The sequence below is a fragment of the Podarcis cretensis genome (genome assembly GCF_951804945.1).
Source record: "Podarcis cretensis genome assembly, chromosome: 8".
NCBI lineage: Eukaryota > Metazoa > Chordata > Lepidosauria > Squamata > Lacertidae > Podarcis > Podarcis cretensis.
This window is the reverse complement of record NC_137177.1, coordinates 23,658,722-23,676,221: the sequence shown is the minus strand read 5'-3', so window position 1 is coordinate 23,676,221 and position 17,500 is coordinate 23,658,722. Positions and strand designations below refer to the sequence as shown.

The window sequence follows — 17,500 nt, the reverse complement described above, 5'->3', positions numbered from 1 at the left end:
TTCCCTTAGGATGCTTCTTAGAGGGGAAAGATAGGATATAGCATTGGTGGCGGTCATAAAACCGTGATGCAAATATTCATTCTTTTCCGGCGGAGAAAGCTGGTGATCTTGCAGAGACCTTTGTCTCACTGTGGACTGGTGCGGCACGATGGGCTATAGACACAATTTTTTCCCAGTGCCCTCCCTGCTGTCGTGAAGCACTCTGGTACTCTGGGGAATTGCAGGCAAAGAAACAGGCTGGATGATAACAAGAGCGCAGGTGGCATAAGTCTCATTCTTGAGACTGATTGAACACTGGCTAGAGTGCATAATTGCATCTACCATGTGGTAGCAAGGACAGCAAAGGCAGCATACTTTACTGCTTCTATTGCACCCTCAAGTACCCATCTAGGGTAACTCTTCAGGGTGGTTCAGGGCTTACTGTTCCTGTAGGACACACCACTGGACCCCTCAAAATCCTGTTGTGACCTGTTTGCATAGCACTTTGTAGATAAAGCTGCCCGCTTTCAAAACAGCCTTGATGCTATATGGCTATGGCAGCTCCTAGCAAGGCAGCCACAATAGCTTTAGCTTGTTTTGTGTGATCAGTTTCAGCGGATGCAGACCAAAGCCACAGGCAAGGTGTCTGCAGTAATGTTCAAACTACCTGTCCCCTCAATCCCTGTCCCACATGGCTATTTAAATCTATTTAGCAGGGGATGAACAGGAGGGTCCAGGGTGTGGTTAATGTGTCTATACACAAAGTTCCTACTGTCTTTAAAGATGCAGTAGTACAGCCGGCCACCGAGGACCCAATGGTTTGTGACAGCTACCAACCATTCACAAATAACCTGCTTTGGGGAAAGGTGACCACAGGAGACGAAGTGACAGAGGAAACGTTGACTTAAGACACTGATCTTTGACTAGTGGGCCAAGACCTAGTCACAGATGGCTCTAAGGTGGGTCACAACAGCAACACTATCACTATACAAAATAATAATACATTTTATTTTATTTATTATTTACCAACCAACCACCCTATATAGGTCTCAGGGCGGTTCACAGAACAAAATCAAAATTTAAAGCCACAAAATATATAATGAAAATTAAAAAAAAACCCAACAACATCCCCCAATGTTTTTTTAAAAGGCACAGCATGTCAATCAAATCAAGCAAAGGCCTGGTTAAAAAGGAACATTTTTGCCTGGTGCCTAAAGATGTGTAATGAATATGAAGATATCAGTCCCCCAGATGCATGCTTTGCCTCAAAGCTTAGTTTGAAGGCTGCTGACTTAAAGGAATCCCTCGCTGGATTAGATCAAAAGGAGTTCAAAGTGGCAAGCTCTTATTCTGTGCAATAGGTATTTCAATTTATAAGGGCAATAGCAATTCTAGAACCACTTACAACACAACAGTGCCAAAATGAAAACATTTGTCTCATCCGTTTTGGAAGATCACTGGAGGATTGGGGGATAAGGCAGCTGCACCCTATGGAAAACAATATAATCCATATATGCTCATCCTCTACATGAGGGATAGCCAAAGTGGTGACTTACATTTGCTGCTGGACTACAACTCCCATCATGCCTTCCCATTGGCCATTCTGGCAGGGGCTGGTGGGAGTTGCAGTTCAGTACCTGGCAGGCACCACATTGGCTAGCCCTGCCCTGCCCTTGCTCAACAGGTTGCAACTTCTGCTTTACAGCTGTGTTTGCTCCCTGTACAAAAAACTAGATGGTAGGTGCCTGCGAAAGTGACTCAAACAATGAAAGTGGTGGGAGCTCTTTAATTTACATACACAACACTACTTCTATTACTGAGTGAGCCATGCCAGGTGATTCGGTGCACACTATACTGAAAAGATGAGAACATCCAGTTCTGGGTTAGTGAAGATCTTTCAGAAACATTAGTCTCATTGACCCCTAGTTTTATCCCAATAAGAATCAACCTGCAAATTTTAGAAGCTTGGGTCCTGGGATGTATATGAATTCATAAAAAGCCAGCTTCCATCCCACCCTCAATATAGAGATAGGCCAATCTGGTTTGTAAGCCACAATCAAGTATAGACTGAGCCAGATTTCTCCGTTGTCACCTATAAGCTGTTGGGATGAACAATTCCCATTTTAATACGCTGAAGAGTTATTACACCCTATTACACAGATGTTTTCAAACACTTTAACCTCCATTAACCTGAGCCTCTTCTTTTCTGTTTGTGATTTTGGCAGCAAATTGGCAAAACGGCCGCTTTTCTGCTTCCCCACACTTCCAACCACACATTTATATACATATTTATTCTCTCATAGGAAGTTCTGTGCTTTCCAGAAACCCTTGAGAATTTGTAAAGACGTTTCCTACCCTTAAAAACAATGGAAGAAACACTATCATTTTGCCAACTAGAACAGATTCGCTGAATGACACCCTGTGAGGATCCACAAAGAAGGTATGTGCTGAAACAATACTTTGTGGAAAACAATTCTGGAAGCGGCTGGAGAAGCCCAGCCAGATGGGCGGGGTATAAATAATAAATTATTATTATTATTATTATTATTATTATTATTATTATTACTTCACCATTATCCCAGTACATCAGTGGAACATTATTAAAAGAAAGTAGAATATAATCTGTGGAGCATCATTGCCACCTGTGAGATTAAATTTTACACTATTGCTTATTTAGTTGTCCATTTTCTTTTCTTTTTTGCCCTTTGTGTGATGTTCTCTCCCCCCTGCCCTCCGCCCCGCTTCTATGTAGCTTAAACACTGCTGAATAATGGCAAAAAGTATACATAGCAATAAATTCCATCGACACACAGTTTTTGCAAAGTATTCTATTTATTTTCTGTATAAAAATGACAAGCAAACCTGGAGGGAGACATGAAATATTAAACGTTCCACATTTTACAAGTGTCAAATGATTTCAATAATAAGCCGAAAGCACATTGTGCAGGAAAAAATAAGAAATCTGTATGTCCATCTCAAAAATCTTAATGTTTCGAAACCAGAAGCCTTTTCAATATTCTGCATAACATGGTCAAGAATTCAAGGAGGGAATCCTCTAAAACACAGGTGGTTAATATTTAACTCTGTACATGAAACGGCATTTTCTAAACTCTCTTCATCTTCCAAGACTTTGTGCAGAAAGATCTAACTTGGCCAGAAGCAATCCAGTTCCACACATCCCAGATGACAACGGTGCTGGCTCTCTTCCTCACTGGATCTCCCCCATATACAGCCTTTTGTCACTAGATGCAGAAAGTACTGATGGGAAGAAATACAAACACATTTGAAGAAAATGTGAAGGATCAGTTTTTACCATCTTATTCCACCCCTCTTGTATTTCCGGTATCGCTTGATAACTAAATTGACTCTCACACGCATGCCTCAACGTGTATGCTCCGACCAGAATGGCCTAATTTTTCTAAAATGCAGAGTTTGCGTCTTTCATCTCCTACTAAAGCTCAGGCAGCTACATTAATAATTTTAATGTGTTTTCTCTAACAGTAGCAATGTTATGACTTCCTCTGCAAAACAAAACGCTAGAAACTGTCAATACTAGAAAGTAGCCACAAGAGGGTGCAGCCTCTCAAGAATCTTTTTCATCAACGAAACAGAGAAGGGATGAGAAGTCTGTGGCCCTCCTTGCGCTGTTGAGCTCAAACTCCCATTGGCCCCAGGCAGCATGGACAATGGTCAGGAATAATTGGAGTTGCAGCCCAACAACATTTGAAGGGCTACACAGCACTATTATGGCACTAGTAACAAATTCTGAGGTCAAGCATGAGAAAGAAAAAGTAGATCTCTTCCAGCTTGATGTTTGCCTGCTCCCATCTTAAAATTTATGTCACCCTGTTAAGGGGCTGAAAGTTCTCTGGAGAGGGCAGATCCAACCTACTGGAGTTCAACTAAATCCCCCCCCCCCCCAAAGTATGTTATATTTCTGTTCGTGTTTTGTAGAATTACTATACCAAGACAACCCAAAAGAACAGGGCAGGGAGGGAAAGAAAGAAAGAGACTCTCTGTGCTGGCTAACAGATTCTCTTTACGATCATGAATTCACAGAAGTCATGTTCCTTAATTAAAAGCACCCACTTCCAGGCTTCCTGGCAATTCAAAGAGAACTTACTAATTGGCTCCTCTGGATGAAAAGCCACTTCATTTATTGAACCAGCATGGCCTGGCAGCTTGTAGAGAATTCTTCTGGAGGTCGTATCCCACACATAAACAAACCTGTAATGAGAAGAAACATGAGTAAGAGCCTCCCAATGGAATGAACTAAAAATAAAAGAGCAACTCTGTTTTGACCCAGTTACTCAATATTTCAAGATCTCTTATAGCTATGAGCGGCTGTGTTTACTAGAGACTACCCAGGAAGCCCTTGGATCTGGTATCAGCCTGTCATATTACTGTAGAAAGAAAACCTGTTGCCTGCATGACCTTAGTTTGACACCACCTGCTGCTGGTTTTAAGTTAGTAAAAGAAAACCTAGCTAATTGATAGATATCTTGAATTTGGAGATGCAAGTCACTGAGTCTGAATGTAGCATTGCACGTTCAGGTGAACAGATGTATTCACTTAATGATCTACAACCTGAAGACTGTTACTCATTTCATTACTCATGAAGCAAAACTACTGCATAATTTGAAAAACCAGCTTGCTTGCTTTAGTGATATCATGGGATATATATTTCTGTAAAAAACTAATATTGCATCACTGTCTGACTCAATACTGTGGATAAAGTAACACTGCTTATTTCTAATATCTGAAGTCTGTCTGTATACAGTAAGCCTGTAACTTATTTTTAACTGGTGTGCATTCAGCTTCATTATTTGTCTTCAGTACTTAATCTTCCACAAAAACTATGTGCTGCTGCATTTGACAGCCTCGAACCTTAAGACTATAGGCAAACACGTCTTTTCATTTGCAATGGAAAGTTGCAATTTACAGTTCACAAAAGTTCACTAAAATGCAATGCCAAATCTTTCAGAACTTCATTTCTGATCATCTGCTGCTTTAGCAAACAATGCTGCCCTGCAACTTACAAAAGCATCTCTAGTCACAAGGTGTTTTTCTGAGCATCTGAAAAATTCCAGTAATTTGCTAAGAATGCCTTATGAACATCTGCCCCTCAGATCTTCGCACAATAAATATAATGTATTATATTTTCTATTACATTCTGGCAATGGACACAAAACGCTCATGATGTGGAATATTTTTTGTTCCCCATCCAAGTATGTTGTAAGATATGGTTTGAGTGTACTCAAATGAGAATAGGTCTTCTCCAAAAGGGATGAGCAATTTCAAACAGAATATAGGTACTCTGGAAGACAGTAATGGGCTTTTTAAGTGACAAGAAGTGAGGAATACTACTCTGTGAGTGACATATGAACCAAACTTAAATGTCTCATTAGGCGATGGCTGAGCAGTCCTAGGTAAGGACTTTGGCCACAATCCTATGCACAGTTAATTAGAAGCAAGATACACTGAACCCGGAGGGGGTTAATTCCAAGTAGCCATGCACTGGCTGCTATTTGACCTAGAAATACAGATGTCACAAGACTTGTTTGTTTTTGCTGCAGCAGATGAACATAGCTACTCCTTCAGAAACCTTATGTTGATATGCATGGGAGGCTCAAGACGCAAGATTTAACAAGTTGACTCTTCAGTGCTAATCCTAACACCCTGCACTCAGATTCCTTCTGTGACTTTAGCCAGTTAAGCTCTCAAAGCTATTGGGTATTAAAAACTGGTTAAATAGCTACTGCCTCAAAAATGTTTCACTGCCTTTCAGTTCTTTCATCATTTGAACCTTGCAGTACAGGGACTGGAGATGAGAGACTTATGCTGCAGAAAGCCTGATAACCGAAACTTTCTAAAATTCAGTGCCCCCAACTTTAAGAAGTTGCCATTCTGAACTGAATTATGACCTTGTTATGGTCTGATTCATCAAATCCATTAAGTATTTTGCAATGTGTCTGCACTGTTCCCTCTCATCTTGCTTTGGTTGTGTCAACTTTGATGCACATGGCAACAGAAGTATTTAATGCGCTTGCTTAGTGCCATCAGTGAGTCTCCAAAGAAAAGCCCAGCTTTTAAGCATATCACAAAACAGGGAAAGAAATTTTGTAACACCCCATAAGACAGGAACTAATGCTCAAAATTCAAGGATTTTACTACAAATTGCATTATGATACATGCTGAATATTAGTGATGCTGAAAGACCAGTTTTTCAGTAGTTATGACTTTCACCAGAAAACAAGACGGAGACCTGTCCTGTTTGTAGCTGGAATTCATATCCTTTACCAAGTCGTAAGGGTGCCCTCAGCAACATATTGTAAGCAACACAAAAGAGCAGCATACCCCTCCTACTATAATTACTACCTTCCGGATACACCCCCCTTCTTTCCCCTTTACAAGATCACCAGATACATAAGCCACTGCTCATCACCAATCCATCAACATGGACTGAAATAAGTTAACCAGCAGTTAATGTACTATATTTAGAAAACTGTCTCACTTGCTCTGGCACCAACATTTGCACAGGAGGTGGGGAAGAAAAGCATGATCGCAAAGCAACTGACTGGACTGAGCAGGCCAAGGTGTCCTTGAGTTAGGAAATGTCGCTTTGTACATCAAAAGAACATGCACCACATATATTTTCAAGAGAGCACTGCTTGAACTGGGATGCTGCTCTCTTACGGGACTAGGGTGTTAAAGCCAATTACTTTTCACCCCTTTCATGCCCCAAGTTCATTATGACTAATAGAAGAGATTCTGCTATTAAGCTTCCTTTCCTAGAGATGAACAAGTCTGAGAAGAACAGTTTGGTTAGATATCTAGATTACTTAGCCAATAAAAACTTAGGTGTTGAGTAGGTCTCTAGAACAGTGTTTTCAAACTGATGAAGCAGAGAAGCCCCCTTCAAACACACACACACACACACACACACACACACACACACACAGTCAAATATCCACTAATTATTCTACATGGAACACACTGAGTGCAACCAGATACCTTCTAGGGTTTAGAATGTTGCTTTCTGTGACTTTATGTTCTTCTCACAACCTAGACCACAGTGTCAGAGTTGGAAAGGACCACGAGGGTGAGTTAGTTCGACCCCCTGCAATGTAGGAATCTTTTGCCCAACATGGGGCTTGAGCACACAACTCTGTAATTAAGAGTCTCATGTTCTACCGACTGAGCTATCCCAGGCTAAAAACAGATTACATTCCTTTCAAGTAGTAACGTCCTACTGCAATACACCTAGAAGGTGTATACCTATAAGGTGTAGGTGGTACCAGTCAGTCTCCAAGCACAATGGAGAGTGTGAGTGTTAAAGTCCCATGCAGCTTGGTACCTAGAGAACTGATTTTCAGATGAAAATAGAGGGCTTTACCTGTCTGCAGATCCAGCAGCTATTTTACTTCCATCTGGTGACCAGGAGCATCGCAGGAGATTCTAAAGAACAAGAAAACTTAGTAGCACAATGACAGGCATACCTTCATTTCCCCGATTCTTTTTGAAATAAAAACTCGCCAAGGCTTTAAGACATTAACACCACTGCAGTAATAATGGCTTGCCTTTGGAAGCTTAGTCTGCAGATATATATTGTACTTTATTGCCAGAAATACACAGTATCTTGTTATCTTATGTGAAATAGATTGTGAATGTCAAGATACTAAAATTTATAGGCCATTACAGCTGCACTTGGGGGTTAAAAAAAATCTTGTTGCAGCAGCTTTAATTGGAATTTCTTCTCACACATTAATCTTGAGCACAGACCTTGTTAAGAGGTTTGTGGCAATCTGAAATTTTAAAAGCCATTTACTTATGAATTAATTCTTAGCTGCCATCTATAAACAAGGAGCATTTCAGCCAGAAAAGAACTCACCTTCTCAAAATTATGTACATTCCCTTGGAGGATCTTTACACATCTCTCTTTAGGGGCAAAGGGCCGAACATCCCAGATACGAACTAGAACAGAGCCCATACAAGCAGTTTAGAACCGTAGTAACAAGTTGAGTATTATCCCACAATATTGCAGATTTGATGGTAAGTAAGCTGATAGGTTTAAAGACATAAGAACTGATCTGCTCGATCTGACCAGAGAGCCATCCAGTTCAGTATTTTGTTTCCCACACTAGCTAGACAGATGCCTCTGGGAAGGGCAAAAACAGGGAAGGAGGACAACAAGCACACAGCAGCACGATGTTTTTGAACATGCAAGGTCCATATAGCCATTGGTAGTATTTAGGTAAAGGGACCCCTGACCATTAGGTCCAGTTGTGGATGACTCTGGGGTTGTGGCGCTCATCTCGCTTTATTGCCAAGGGAGCTGGCGTACAGCTTCCGCGTCATGTGGCCAGCACGACTAAGCCGCTTCTGGCGAACCAGAGCAGTGCACGGAAACGTCGTTTACCTTCCCGCCAGAGTGGTACCTATTTATCTACTTGCACTTCATGCTTTCAAACTGCCAGGAGCAGGGGCCGAGCAACGGGAGCTCACCCCGTTACGGGGATTCGAACCGCTGACCTGCTGATCGGCAAGCCCTAGGCTCTGTGGTTTAACCCACAGCACCACCCGTGTCCTCTTGGTAGTATTTACCCACCCCAAAATTTGTCTAAATTCTATTTAAAGCCATTTAAAGTCAGTGGTGGTTACCACATCCTGGGGAGGTGAATTCCATACTTTACTTATGCATCATGTGAATAAAAATTTCATTTGTCCAGAATTTACTGGCCATCACTTCCATTGGGCAAGCCCAAGTTCTAGCATGGTGAGATCAAGAGAAGCTGCTTTCATTATACACTCCCATCTAAAAGCTGCACAGCCTCAAAAATTCCAGCCAATTTTCACAGGGAAGGTGCCCCAACCACTCAATCATTTTGGGTTACTCTCCCCCCCACCCAACTTTCCCAGACCTGTAACAACCTTTTTGAGATGGCAGCAACCACAACTGCAGACAGAATTCAGGTATAGCTAGCTAGGGCATGGTTTCAGCCACTGACAAGCAGTCTCTAGATGGTGACATGACTACAACTTCACACACACAACTTCACACACACAGTGAAGCCTTCAATGTTGATTGACTGAACTGGTGTAGTGGCAGGGAACATTCAGCTGCGCAGGGAACAGAGGGAACATTTTTGCATTCTAGCTTTTCGTGAGAGAAGGGGGGAAAATTCAATTTGACTGAGATTGTCATTTCACAGAGTTGGGCTGAGGATGTTGTGCCAGGGTGTAGGGAACCTAAGGGTCAGGCAAACCAGAGACAAGGAATCTGAAGGATGGACCAAGAAAGGAGGACTTGAAGGAATGGTAGGTGGACTGAGGAAAAAAGTAGTAGAGATGGATCATCAAAGAATCTGTTAATCAGAGAAGCAACTAAAAAAAAACCACTATGGTGCTTAATGGAGGGGTACAGAACCACCAGGTGTTTAAACTTTCACAGTTTCTGACCACTGACCATGCTGACAGCATCTGGAGGGCTACAGGTTCTCCAACTCCAAGTTAAGATCAGGAAAACGGAATGCCAAGATGAATGCGGGAGGGAGACAAAAGTCCTACAGAAGCTTGTCCAGAGATGACAGTTAAAGGAAGTCAGTGTCAAGTCTGCATTTTGACAAGAGAATCTGCCAATTGTGGCTTCTTCTGTCATTGTAGCAGTGTGCCCTAGTAGCCCTAATGGGACAAAAAGCAGGCTTCTGGCAATAATAAATCGCATCACACTTCACTTACAGTTTTGGCAACTACCCAAAGTCTTGGTGCATTTTAGGAGACATTTCCAAGTTCTGACATACTGGCCGCAAACTAGTAAAGACTAGGAGTAGTATGCATATTCCTTAATGCTATTTTCCAATAGAAACAGTTACCTGTATTGTCCATGGCATTGGAAAGCAAGTAAGAGCCTTCTGAACTCAGACTGAGACCTGTGACAGAATCAGCATGTCCTCTCATTGTGTAAGTTAGCTTGTTCTGACGAAGGTCCCATACCTTTAAGGATATATGAGCAGATATATGGTGTGTCACATACATATAAAGAGAGATCTTTAAAGGAGTTAGCTCTATATAGGGCTGTTGAAGCTTTCAAGTGAAGTTGCAAAATGAGGAGCAGAGCCCAAACAAATGCATGGAGATTTATTTAATTGTGATATAGTCTCTTAGACTTCCAGTGTCCTTGTAAGACAAATAACCTATGCCAGGTCTTGAAAGACAGAAATCCCAGCATCTGTTGACCAATTGCTCTTTTAAAGGGAAGGGACAGCCCATAACAAATAATTAATGGGTCTCCTGTTTCTGATATGAGGCCTTTCAGGTCTCACTGTGTGCCATCTTCCTGGCACAGGGAGAGCTGGCACTGCCTACTTGTCTTCACAGTAGAACCTTACTCCCACCACCCAAGAGAACTAGAAGCTACCACTGTTGTTCTGTTTCTTACTTGCTCCTTCTGGAGGTGGCTAAGTGTTCTAAGGAGAGAGAAGGGTCTGGGCCAATGCAAAACTTAAAACTCATTTGAAACTAGTTTATTTTTCAAGTGTAGATATGCCCTTTGTCCAAGTTACAAATATGGAATCTAAGGAAGGTTCAGTTCAACAAACATCTTACCTTGATATCATTGTCTATGCCTCCAGATATTATCTGATCACTGGTATCATTGAAGGTCACTGCTAACACCTGATATGTATTTTGAAATGTTTGAACAGCAGCTTTTTTCCTGATGTCCCATAACTGGAAGCGAAAGCAAACAAGATAGACATTCATAACCCACCCTTCACCACAGGGTCCAAAAATAGCTCAATACAACTAAGCCATGAAAGGTCTCGTAATCCTGAAGGCCTGTGCACAAAAGGTGCACCCTGATTCAACATTAAAAAGTACTTACTGACAAGGGCAGCTGTCCCTGGGAGGGGATTGCATTCAAAAAACTGGGAGTCAACACAGAAAAGGCTCTCACACACTGCTGCCCTATGAACTTCACAGTGTGAGAACTGAGAGCAGGGCCTCCTCTGCAGATCTTTTAAAAAGTCTACATGGGAGGAGGTGGTCCTTCATATATTTGGGAGCCAAGTCTTTTAGGGCTTTGTAAATGGCGGCACCTAGAATTGGGCTCAGAAGCACAATGGCAACTGTAAAAAGCTATTTAAGAACTTGTGTCCTGTCAGTCGTGCCCTCCAGCACCTTGGTCTGTGCACCAGTTGCAGCTTCTGAACAGTCTCCAAGAGAAGGCCCACATAAAGCACATTGTAATAGTCCAGACTTGAGGTTTCCAGAGCATAGATTGGTGTGATTATCATGCTCACATTAAGAATGAGTATCTTCAAAATGGTAAGTCTACAAGTGTAGGTTTTCACAGAAGCTGGAACCGGGTTCACATTTGACTAGTTGATATTGGTGGAAAGAAAATAACAACTCCGTATCCAAAAAGAATGTACCTCTTTAACAGAACTCTTTACTCAGCAAGCAGCACCTAACAAGACAACTGCTTATTGATCACATAAACCCACACTAGTATTTACTATTTACATCGCAAGACGACAATTATCCATACTAACCTTTACTGTCCCGTCATCACTGCCTGTACAGACCAGCTGAGGTCCACGTCTTGCTGGGTAACAGGAGTTCACAAATGATGTGTGACCTTTGAGTCTTTTCACCCTCTCTCCTGTCTCACTATCCCACACTGCTACAGTTTTATCGGTGGAGGCAGAGAATAGCATGCTAGGAGAAAATGCAATGCTGATGAAGTGCTGAAAAGCAGCATTTCACATGTATTAAAAACATTCAAAAAAGTAGCCCTTAGGTAAAAGACAGTTAGAAGTGACCGCAAAAAGCAAAAGACACCTACTACTAGCTGTCAAGCATTTTGCCCAGAATGCCAGCCTTTTGGTGGAGGGGGAAAGGGAAGGCAAACACACTCTTTTGGTCACTGCTTAGTGACAAAATCCAGTTATCCCAAAGGGTTTCCAAATATGCAGTACAGTGGAATCTCGGTTCATGAATGTAATCCATTCCAGAAGACCGTTCGAGTTCCGAAACGTCTGATAACCAAGAACTCACTACAGAAGCCTCAGTTCAATTGAGAAAATTGAAAAGCAAGCAGCAGAAGCCATTCAACTTCCGAGGCGCGTTTGAAAACGGAAGCATTTACTTCCAGGTTTTTGGCATTCCCAAACATTTGGCTTCCGAGACACTAAAAAACTGAGGTTCCACTATATACAACTACTGCAGAATCTTTATTTAATTGAAACATTTTTACTGTTGCTCTTTACCTAAAAATGCTCTCAGAACTGCTTACAAAAACAAATAGAGAAAAATCAGTAACTGTAAAAATAGGTGGTGTGTAAGTTACAAAATCTTGTACAAATCCCTAGGTGTAAGTGAATCGTCATCGTGAATAACCTTGTTCTGTCAGGCAACCATGTACCACTCCAGTCCCCAAAGGCTTTAATCCTGGCATGTTGCTCCAGCATCTGTTTGGCAGAAATCAGGAAAAGCAGCAGGGAATAGTGGAATGGACTGAATGGCTACAATGTGACGGTGACCACCTGCCTGCATTCCTATCCAATTTTTCTCCCTCAAATCATAGGGCTGTATTCAGTGCCCGTCCTACTCACAGCAGACCCACTGAAGTTAACACACATGACTAAATATGGTTCATTAATTTCAGTGAACCTCCTCCAAATAGAACTTAGCTGGATATAACCCATAGGAAGCTCATTTCTTGCACATGCTTTCAGAATTTGTTCTGAAATATTTTGACATACAGTGGTACCTCGCAAGACGAAAAGAATCCATTCCGTGATTCTCTTCGTCTAGCGGTTTTTTCGTCTTGCGAAGCAAGCCCATTGACGGCTTAGCGGATTAGCGCTATTAGCGGTTTAGCGGCTTATCGGCTTAGAAAAAGGGGGGGAGGGGAAAAAAAGCAGGAACTCGCAAGACATTTTTGTCTTGCGAAGCAAGCCCATAGGAAATTCGTTTTGCGAAGCACCTCCAAAACGGAAAACTCTTTCGCCTAGCGAGTTTTCCGTCTTGCGAGGCATTCGTCTTGCGGGGCACCACTGTATTAAAAAGAAAATCACCAAGTGACTAGAACCAACAAGCAGCAAAATATAAGTACCCAAGCTTCAGTAATATACTCTAAATGACAAAACGTCATTGCTAATCAATTAAACAGCAGATAAAAATATCCACAACAAGAATTATATATGTACTAACCTGCCATCAGTGTTATAATGTAGTTCCATAACTGCTCCGCTATGTCCTTTCAGAGTGGCATAATTATCACAGTCCCCATACACGTTCCATAACACTAGAGTCAATGCAAGATCAAGATTAAATACTGAAGTCATGTTGGCATTTCCAAGTGATAAATCCTCTTAATGAATCAGATGCACTTTTCAGATCTAATACTTTGTAAGCAGCAATGGAAGCCTTCAAGTAGGTATAATTTCCAGAAACAGATGGTGGGTGGTGGGTGTTTTTAAGAAAAGAGTATCAGTTTTTACCTGGGGAAAACTCTTCTATACCTAACAAAGGCAGTGAAAGAAAACATTCACAATCACTTCAAAGAAACTGTTTTGCAGTATGTAAGCACACCAAAATGTTTGTGGTTCGTCATGAATGCAAGATCAGATTCTTTTGAATTTAAAATGTTGATCTTCACACTATGTGTGTACTTTTGAGTTCACAAGTAAACCTTACTAGATACTAGCATGCTAGTACAATGTGGCCTATGTGTTTTCAAAAAGGCTACCATCCTACTAACAGATGAAAAGAACAGATGCTCTCATCTGGCTTACTGTTGCATCCTATGTGAGCATCAGGGTTTGTTTCACTTCCCAGGATTCCTGGTTCAAATTAACTGAGGTAGGGATTGTGATTGTTGCTCCCACTAGAATTAGAGCAGAAACAAACCAGGGGCTGTTTGAGCAACCATGGCAAACCATTGTTTATCATAGCATGTAAACTGGGTCAGGTATTCTTAATATTAATTTAAACTAGGGTTGCAACCTGTAACTGATTATGGACCTTTCATTAAAGCATCTATAATTAATTACTTTTCCTTATAAAACTACTAATGGCTTTTCTAGCGGATAATATCTCTTAAGATTCCCCTTGTGGCGACTTCTACTCAGCCAGAGTCATCAACCTTTATGGCCTGTGGGCACCCAAGAAACTGTCATTGGCACCATGCACAGTAGACATGTTGTCACTCCCCCCCCACCCAGCCAGCAATTAGACTTTAAATGCCCTAATTAGTGAAGGGTGTGTAGACTTCCTGGCGAGTCTAGCTGGGGAGGCAAGAGTTAACCTTCCATCTCCAGCTGCAATCTCCAGGAAGATTCCCCACCACTATTTTATTATTATTATTATTATTATTATTATTATTATTATTATTATTTAAATCTGCATACTGCCCTTCATTCATAGATCTCAAGACGGTTCACAGCATAAAAACACAAGATAAAAACACAAAATACATAATAAAAACAAAACAAAACAAAAACTCCCACCTCCCCCGATGCTTGGGGGTCACATAACTACCTAGCATGCTGCAGTCTTATTCATTATCAGAATTAACCAGACAAATTGCTCCACCAACTAAGAACAGCCATACACCACCACTATCATGGAGCCAAATGAAATCTTTTTCTAAAACTTATTTATCAAGGAGCAATTTGGGGGAAGGGTGTCACAGCTGGGCAAGAAGGATTGACCCTGACCTTCCCAGTTATGATCCCAAATATCACTTCTCCCCAGTTGCAATTAGTCAGGGGTAAGACTACTGGCTACAACAGAACACTTCCTTCAAGGCAAACATGAGGAGAGTGAAGTATGGGACTCCATTGCACTCACAAGCGCCATGCTGGTGACCCATCAAATACACCACTAAAACTTTGGTATTAGTCATACATAAGTTTACTTTTAATTAATTAAATTAGCATACTTTGGTTGATTTACTGTTATGTGTGCTTGGTTAATTTAATATGCTTTTTTAAAAATAAAAAATCACACAACTAACCCAATTAATTTTAAGCAAACAAATTGTATTTAGAAGTTTATAACGTAGACTTACATATCAACCTGTCGAATCCAGCTGATGCTAAGGTGGCTCCATTAGGATGAAACTTACAACAGTAAACTTCTCCTTCATGCCCTGAAAGCAACATTATAGGTGCCTGGAGAGAGGAACATCTTGGGGGGCCCTGAAATATGAAAAAATGCAGAATACCCAACAAGCTATAAGAGAGTCTGCATCCGAATGCAGAAAAGAAGACTATTACTCATAAACCAGTGATGAGGACCCTGTAGCACACAAGATGTTGGATCCCAACAGCCCCAGCAAACATGGCTAATGATCAGGGATGATAAGAATTATAGTCCGACATCATCTGGAAGGCAACTGGCTCTCCATCCCTGATCTAATGTCTTGTGGCAAAGGTAAGCACTTCCAGCAGTCCGAAAACATGACAATTTAGCCATGAAGATTAATTCTAAAAGCTGTAATACAAACCACTTACAGCTTCAACAAGTGCATTGAAATACCCTAACCTTGTTCCGTTCAGATGTTTTGGACTATAGCACTCTTCAGTGCTAACCACTGAGAATGCTAGTTATAATAATAATAATAATAATAATTTTTTATTTATACCCCGCCCTCCCCAGCCAAGGCCGGGCTCAGAGCGGCTTACAAGCAATAATAAAAGCAAGATGAATGATTACAAACTTAAAAACAAAAATAAAATACAACATTAAAATAATGGAACATTAAAATATTAAAATGTAGCCTCATCGCAGGAGGAGAAGGAAAAGAAGAAAAAGAAAAAAGAGAGAGAGGGAGGGAGGGAGGGAATCAAATTGGCTCCAAGCCAAAGGCCAGGCGGAACAACTCTGTCTTACAGGCCCTGCGGAAATAAATCAGATCCTGCAGGGCCCTGGTCTCATGAGGCAGAGCGTTCCACCAGGCCGGAGCCAGAGTTGAAAAGGCCCTGGCTCTGGCTGAAGCCAATCTAACTTCCTTAGGGCCTGGGACCACTAGGGTGTTGCTATTTATGGACCTTGAGGCTCTCCGTGGGGCATACCAGGAGAGGCGGTCCCGTAGGTACGAGGGTCCTACGCCGTGAAGGGCTTAGTGAAGAAGGCCTAGTTGGGGCTGATGGGAATTGTAGTGTAACATCTGGAGGGCCTTGCAAGCATTATCCCTGGATTTATGGTATAAAAATGACTGGCAATTGGCTACCACTGAGAAAATAACTTATAAATTACGAAAAGAACAGAAAAATTGAACAAATTTTATGTAACATGGTAGTCATTTATTCAATATATAAATAAAACTGTCAATGAAAAAGCATCTTTGAAGACATGGCTATCCTGAACAGTATGGTTTGCGCTATATTCCTCTCTGTAATGACTATTTGTGTTGGGACATTATAGGCTCGCCATTTGGATATCTTGTACTGAGAAACAATAATTATTTATGATAATGTACATCCTGACACCTGTTATGGGGGTGGAATGTTACATATTTGTTAGAATGTCCAAAACAGCTATAAAAATATTTAATTATAAAAACCCCAGGAGTGTGTTGGGGAAGGCTGGTCTAACTGCTCACCCAGGTGAAATAAAAAATCAGTAACTAATGCAAACTAATTATAGTCACTGGGTGCTCAATGGTCATTCTTGAAGCCATGTGTGCTATTAAAATACTGAGCTAGAGGAACCCATGGTCTGTCTCTAGACTCAGCCTACGACAGCTTTCTATATCTGTTACTCTAAACACTCAGCACAGCTACAGAACCACAACGATGGCAATGAAAAGCTACAGTATTTTCGACACTCATTCAAACGATGTATCTCTGTGTAACAGAACGGACCTTTCCCTTTAACAACTACCTCCACTGCTTATTCTCCTCTTTTCAGAATGCTAGCGCACCTGGACTACTTCTGGGGGGCGTAGTGGTTAGAGTGCTGAAGAGGAAAAAAGCGATATAAACGCAACAAACAAACGGGCCGAGAATCGCGAGGCCGTCCAGAGGTCGCACCGCATCTCCCATCATCCTTAACCGTGGGCTATGCTGGCGAGGGCTGCTGGGAGTTGTAGTCCCACAGCATTTAAGCGGCCTCGGGTTCCCCGCCACCGCCGCCGCCGCTTTATAGCCTCACTCGCTATAATGGCGAGGTAATAATGCACATTAAAAGAGAGAGGTTGGGGGCGCGGCCTCCGCTCCACAGGGGACTCACCGCCTGCAACAAGGCGCCCGGGGGCGGCTGCCCAGCGCCAGGCCCCGGCCCCAAGATAAGCTCGTGGCGGGGCTTCTTAGCCCCGGACGCCGCCGCTACCAGAGCCATATCCGGGCCGGGCGCTTTCCGTTTCTGCGGGTCGATCATCGTGTCCCCCACGACTCCGTCGAAAACGGTCTCAAGTCCCCTCAAGGCCTGAAAGGCGCGTCAAACTGAGGGGAAACCGAGGCCTCGCCGTTCCGATTGGCGGCTCCTTACAAAAGGCCCCGCCCCCTCCGCG

The 17,500-nt window shown here is 42.1% G+C and overlaps 1 protein-coding gene across 1 annotated transcript; it reads right to left on the bottom strand.

Annotated features, from left to right (window-relative positions):
• Window positions 1-2,792: 2,792 nt before the first annotated feature.
• On the bottom strand, window positions 2,793-17,391 carry SNRNP40 (small nuclear ribonucleoprotein U5 subunit 40). Its single transcript, XM_079986228.1, has 10 exons — window positions 17,221-17,391; window positions 15,056-15,185; window positions 13,195-13,288; window positions 11,532-11,697; window positions 10,585-10,707; window positions 9,852-9,972; window positions 7,871-7,953; window positions 7,376-7,437; window positions 4,103-4,206; window positions 2,793-3,237 (listed from the first exon to the last, which is right to left on the bottom strand). The coding sequence occupies exons 1-10, from the start codon at window positions 17,365-17,367 to the stop codon at window positions 3,188-3,190; spliced, it is 1,080 nt and encodes a 359-aa protein (XP_079842354.1). The 5' UTR covers window positions 17,368-17,391; the 3' UTR covers window positions 2,793-3,187.
• Window positions 17,392-17,500: the final 109 nt, after the last annotated feature.

What these genes read in the sequence shown, in the direction of transcription:
- SNRNP40 (XM_079986228.1), bottom strand. Translation starts at nt 17,367, where the DNA reads ATGATCGACCCGCAGAAACGGAAAGCGCCCGGCCCGGATATGGCTCTG. An exon ending in GCATAGACAATGATATCAAG is followed by an intron (nt 9,973 to 10,584) that starts GTAAGATGTTTG and finishes ATATCCTTAAAG; the next exon opens with GTATGGGACCTTCGTCAGAA. An exon ending in CAATGCCATGGACAATACAG is followed by an intron (nt 7,954 to 9,851) that starts GTAACTGTTTCT and finishes GCTCTGTTCTAG; the next exon opens with TTCGTATCTGGGATGTTCGG.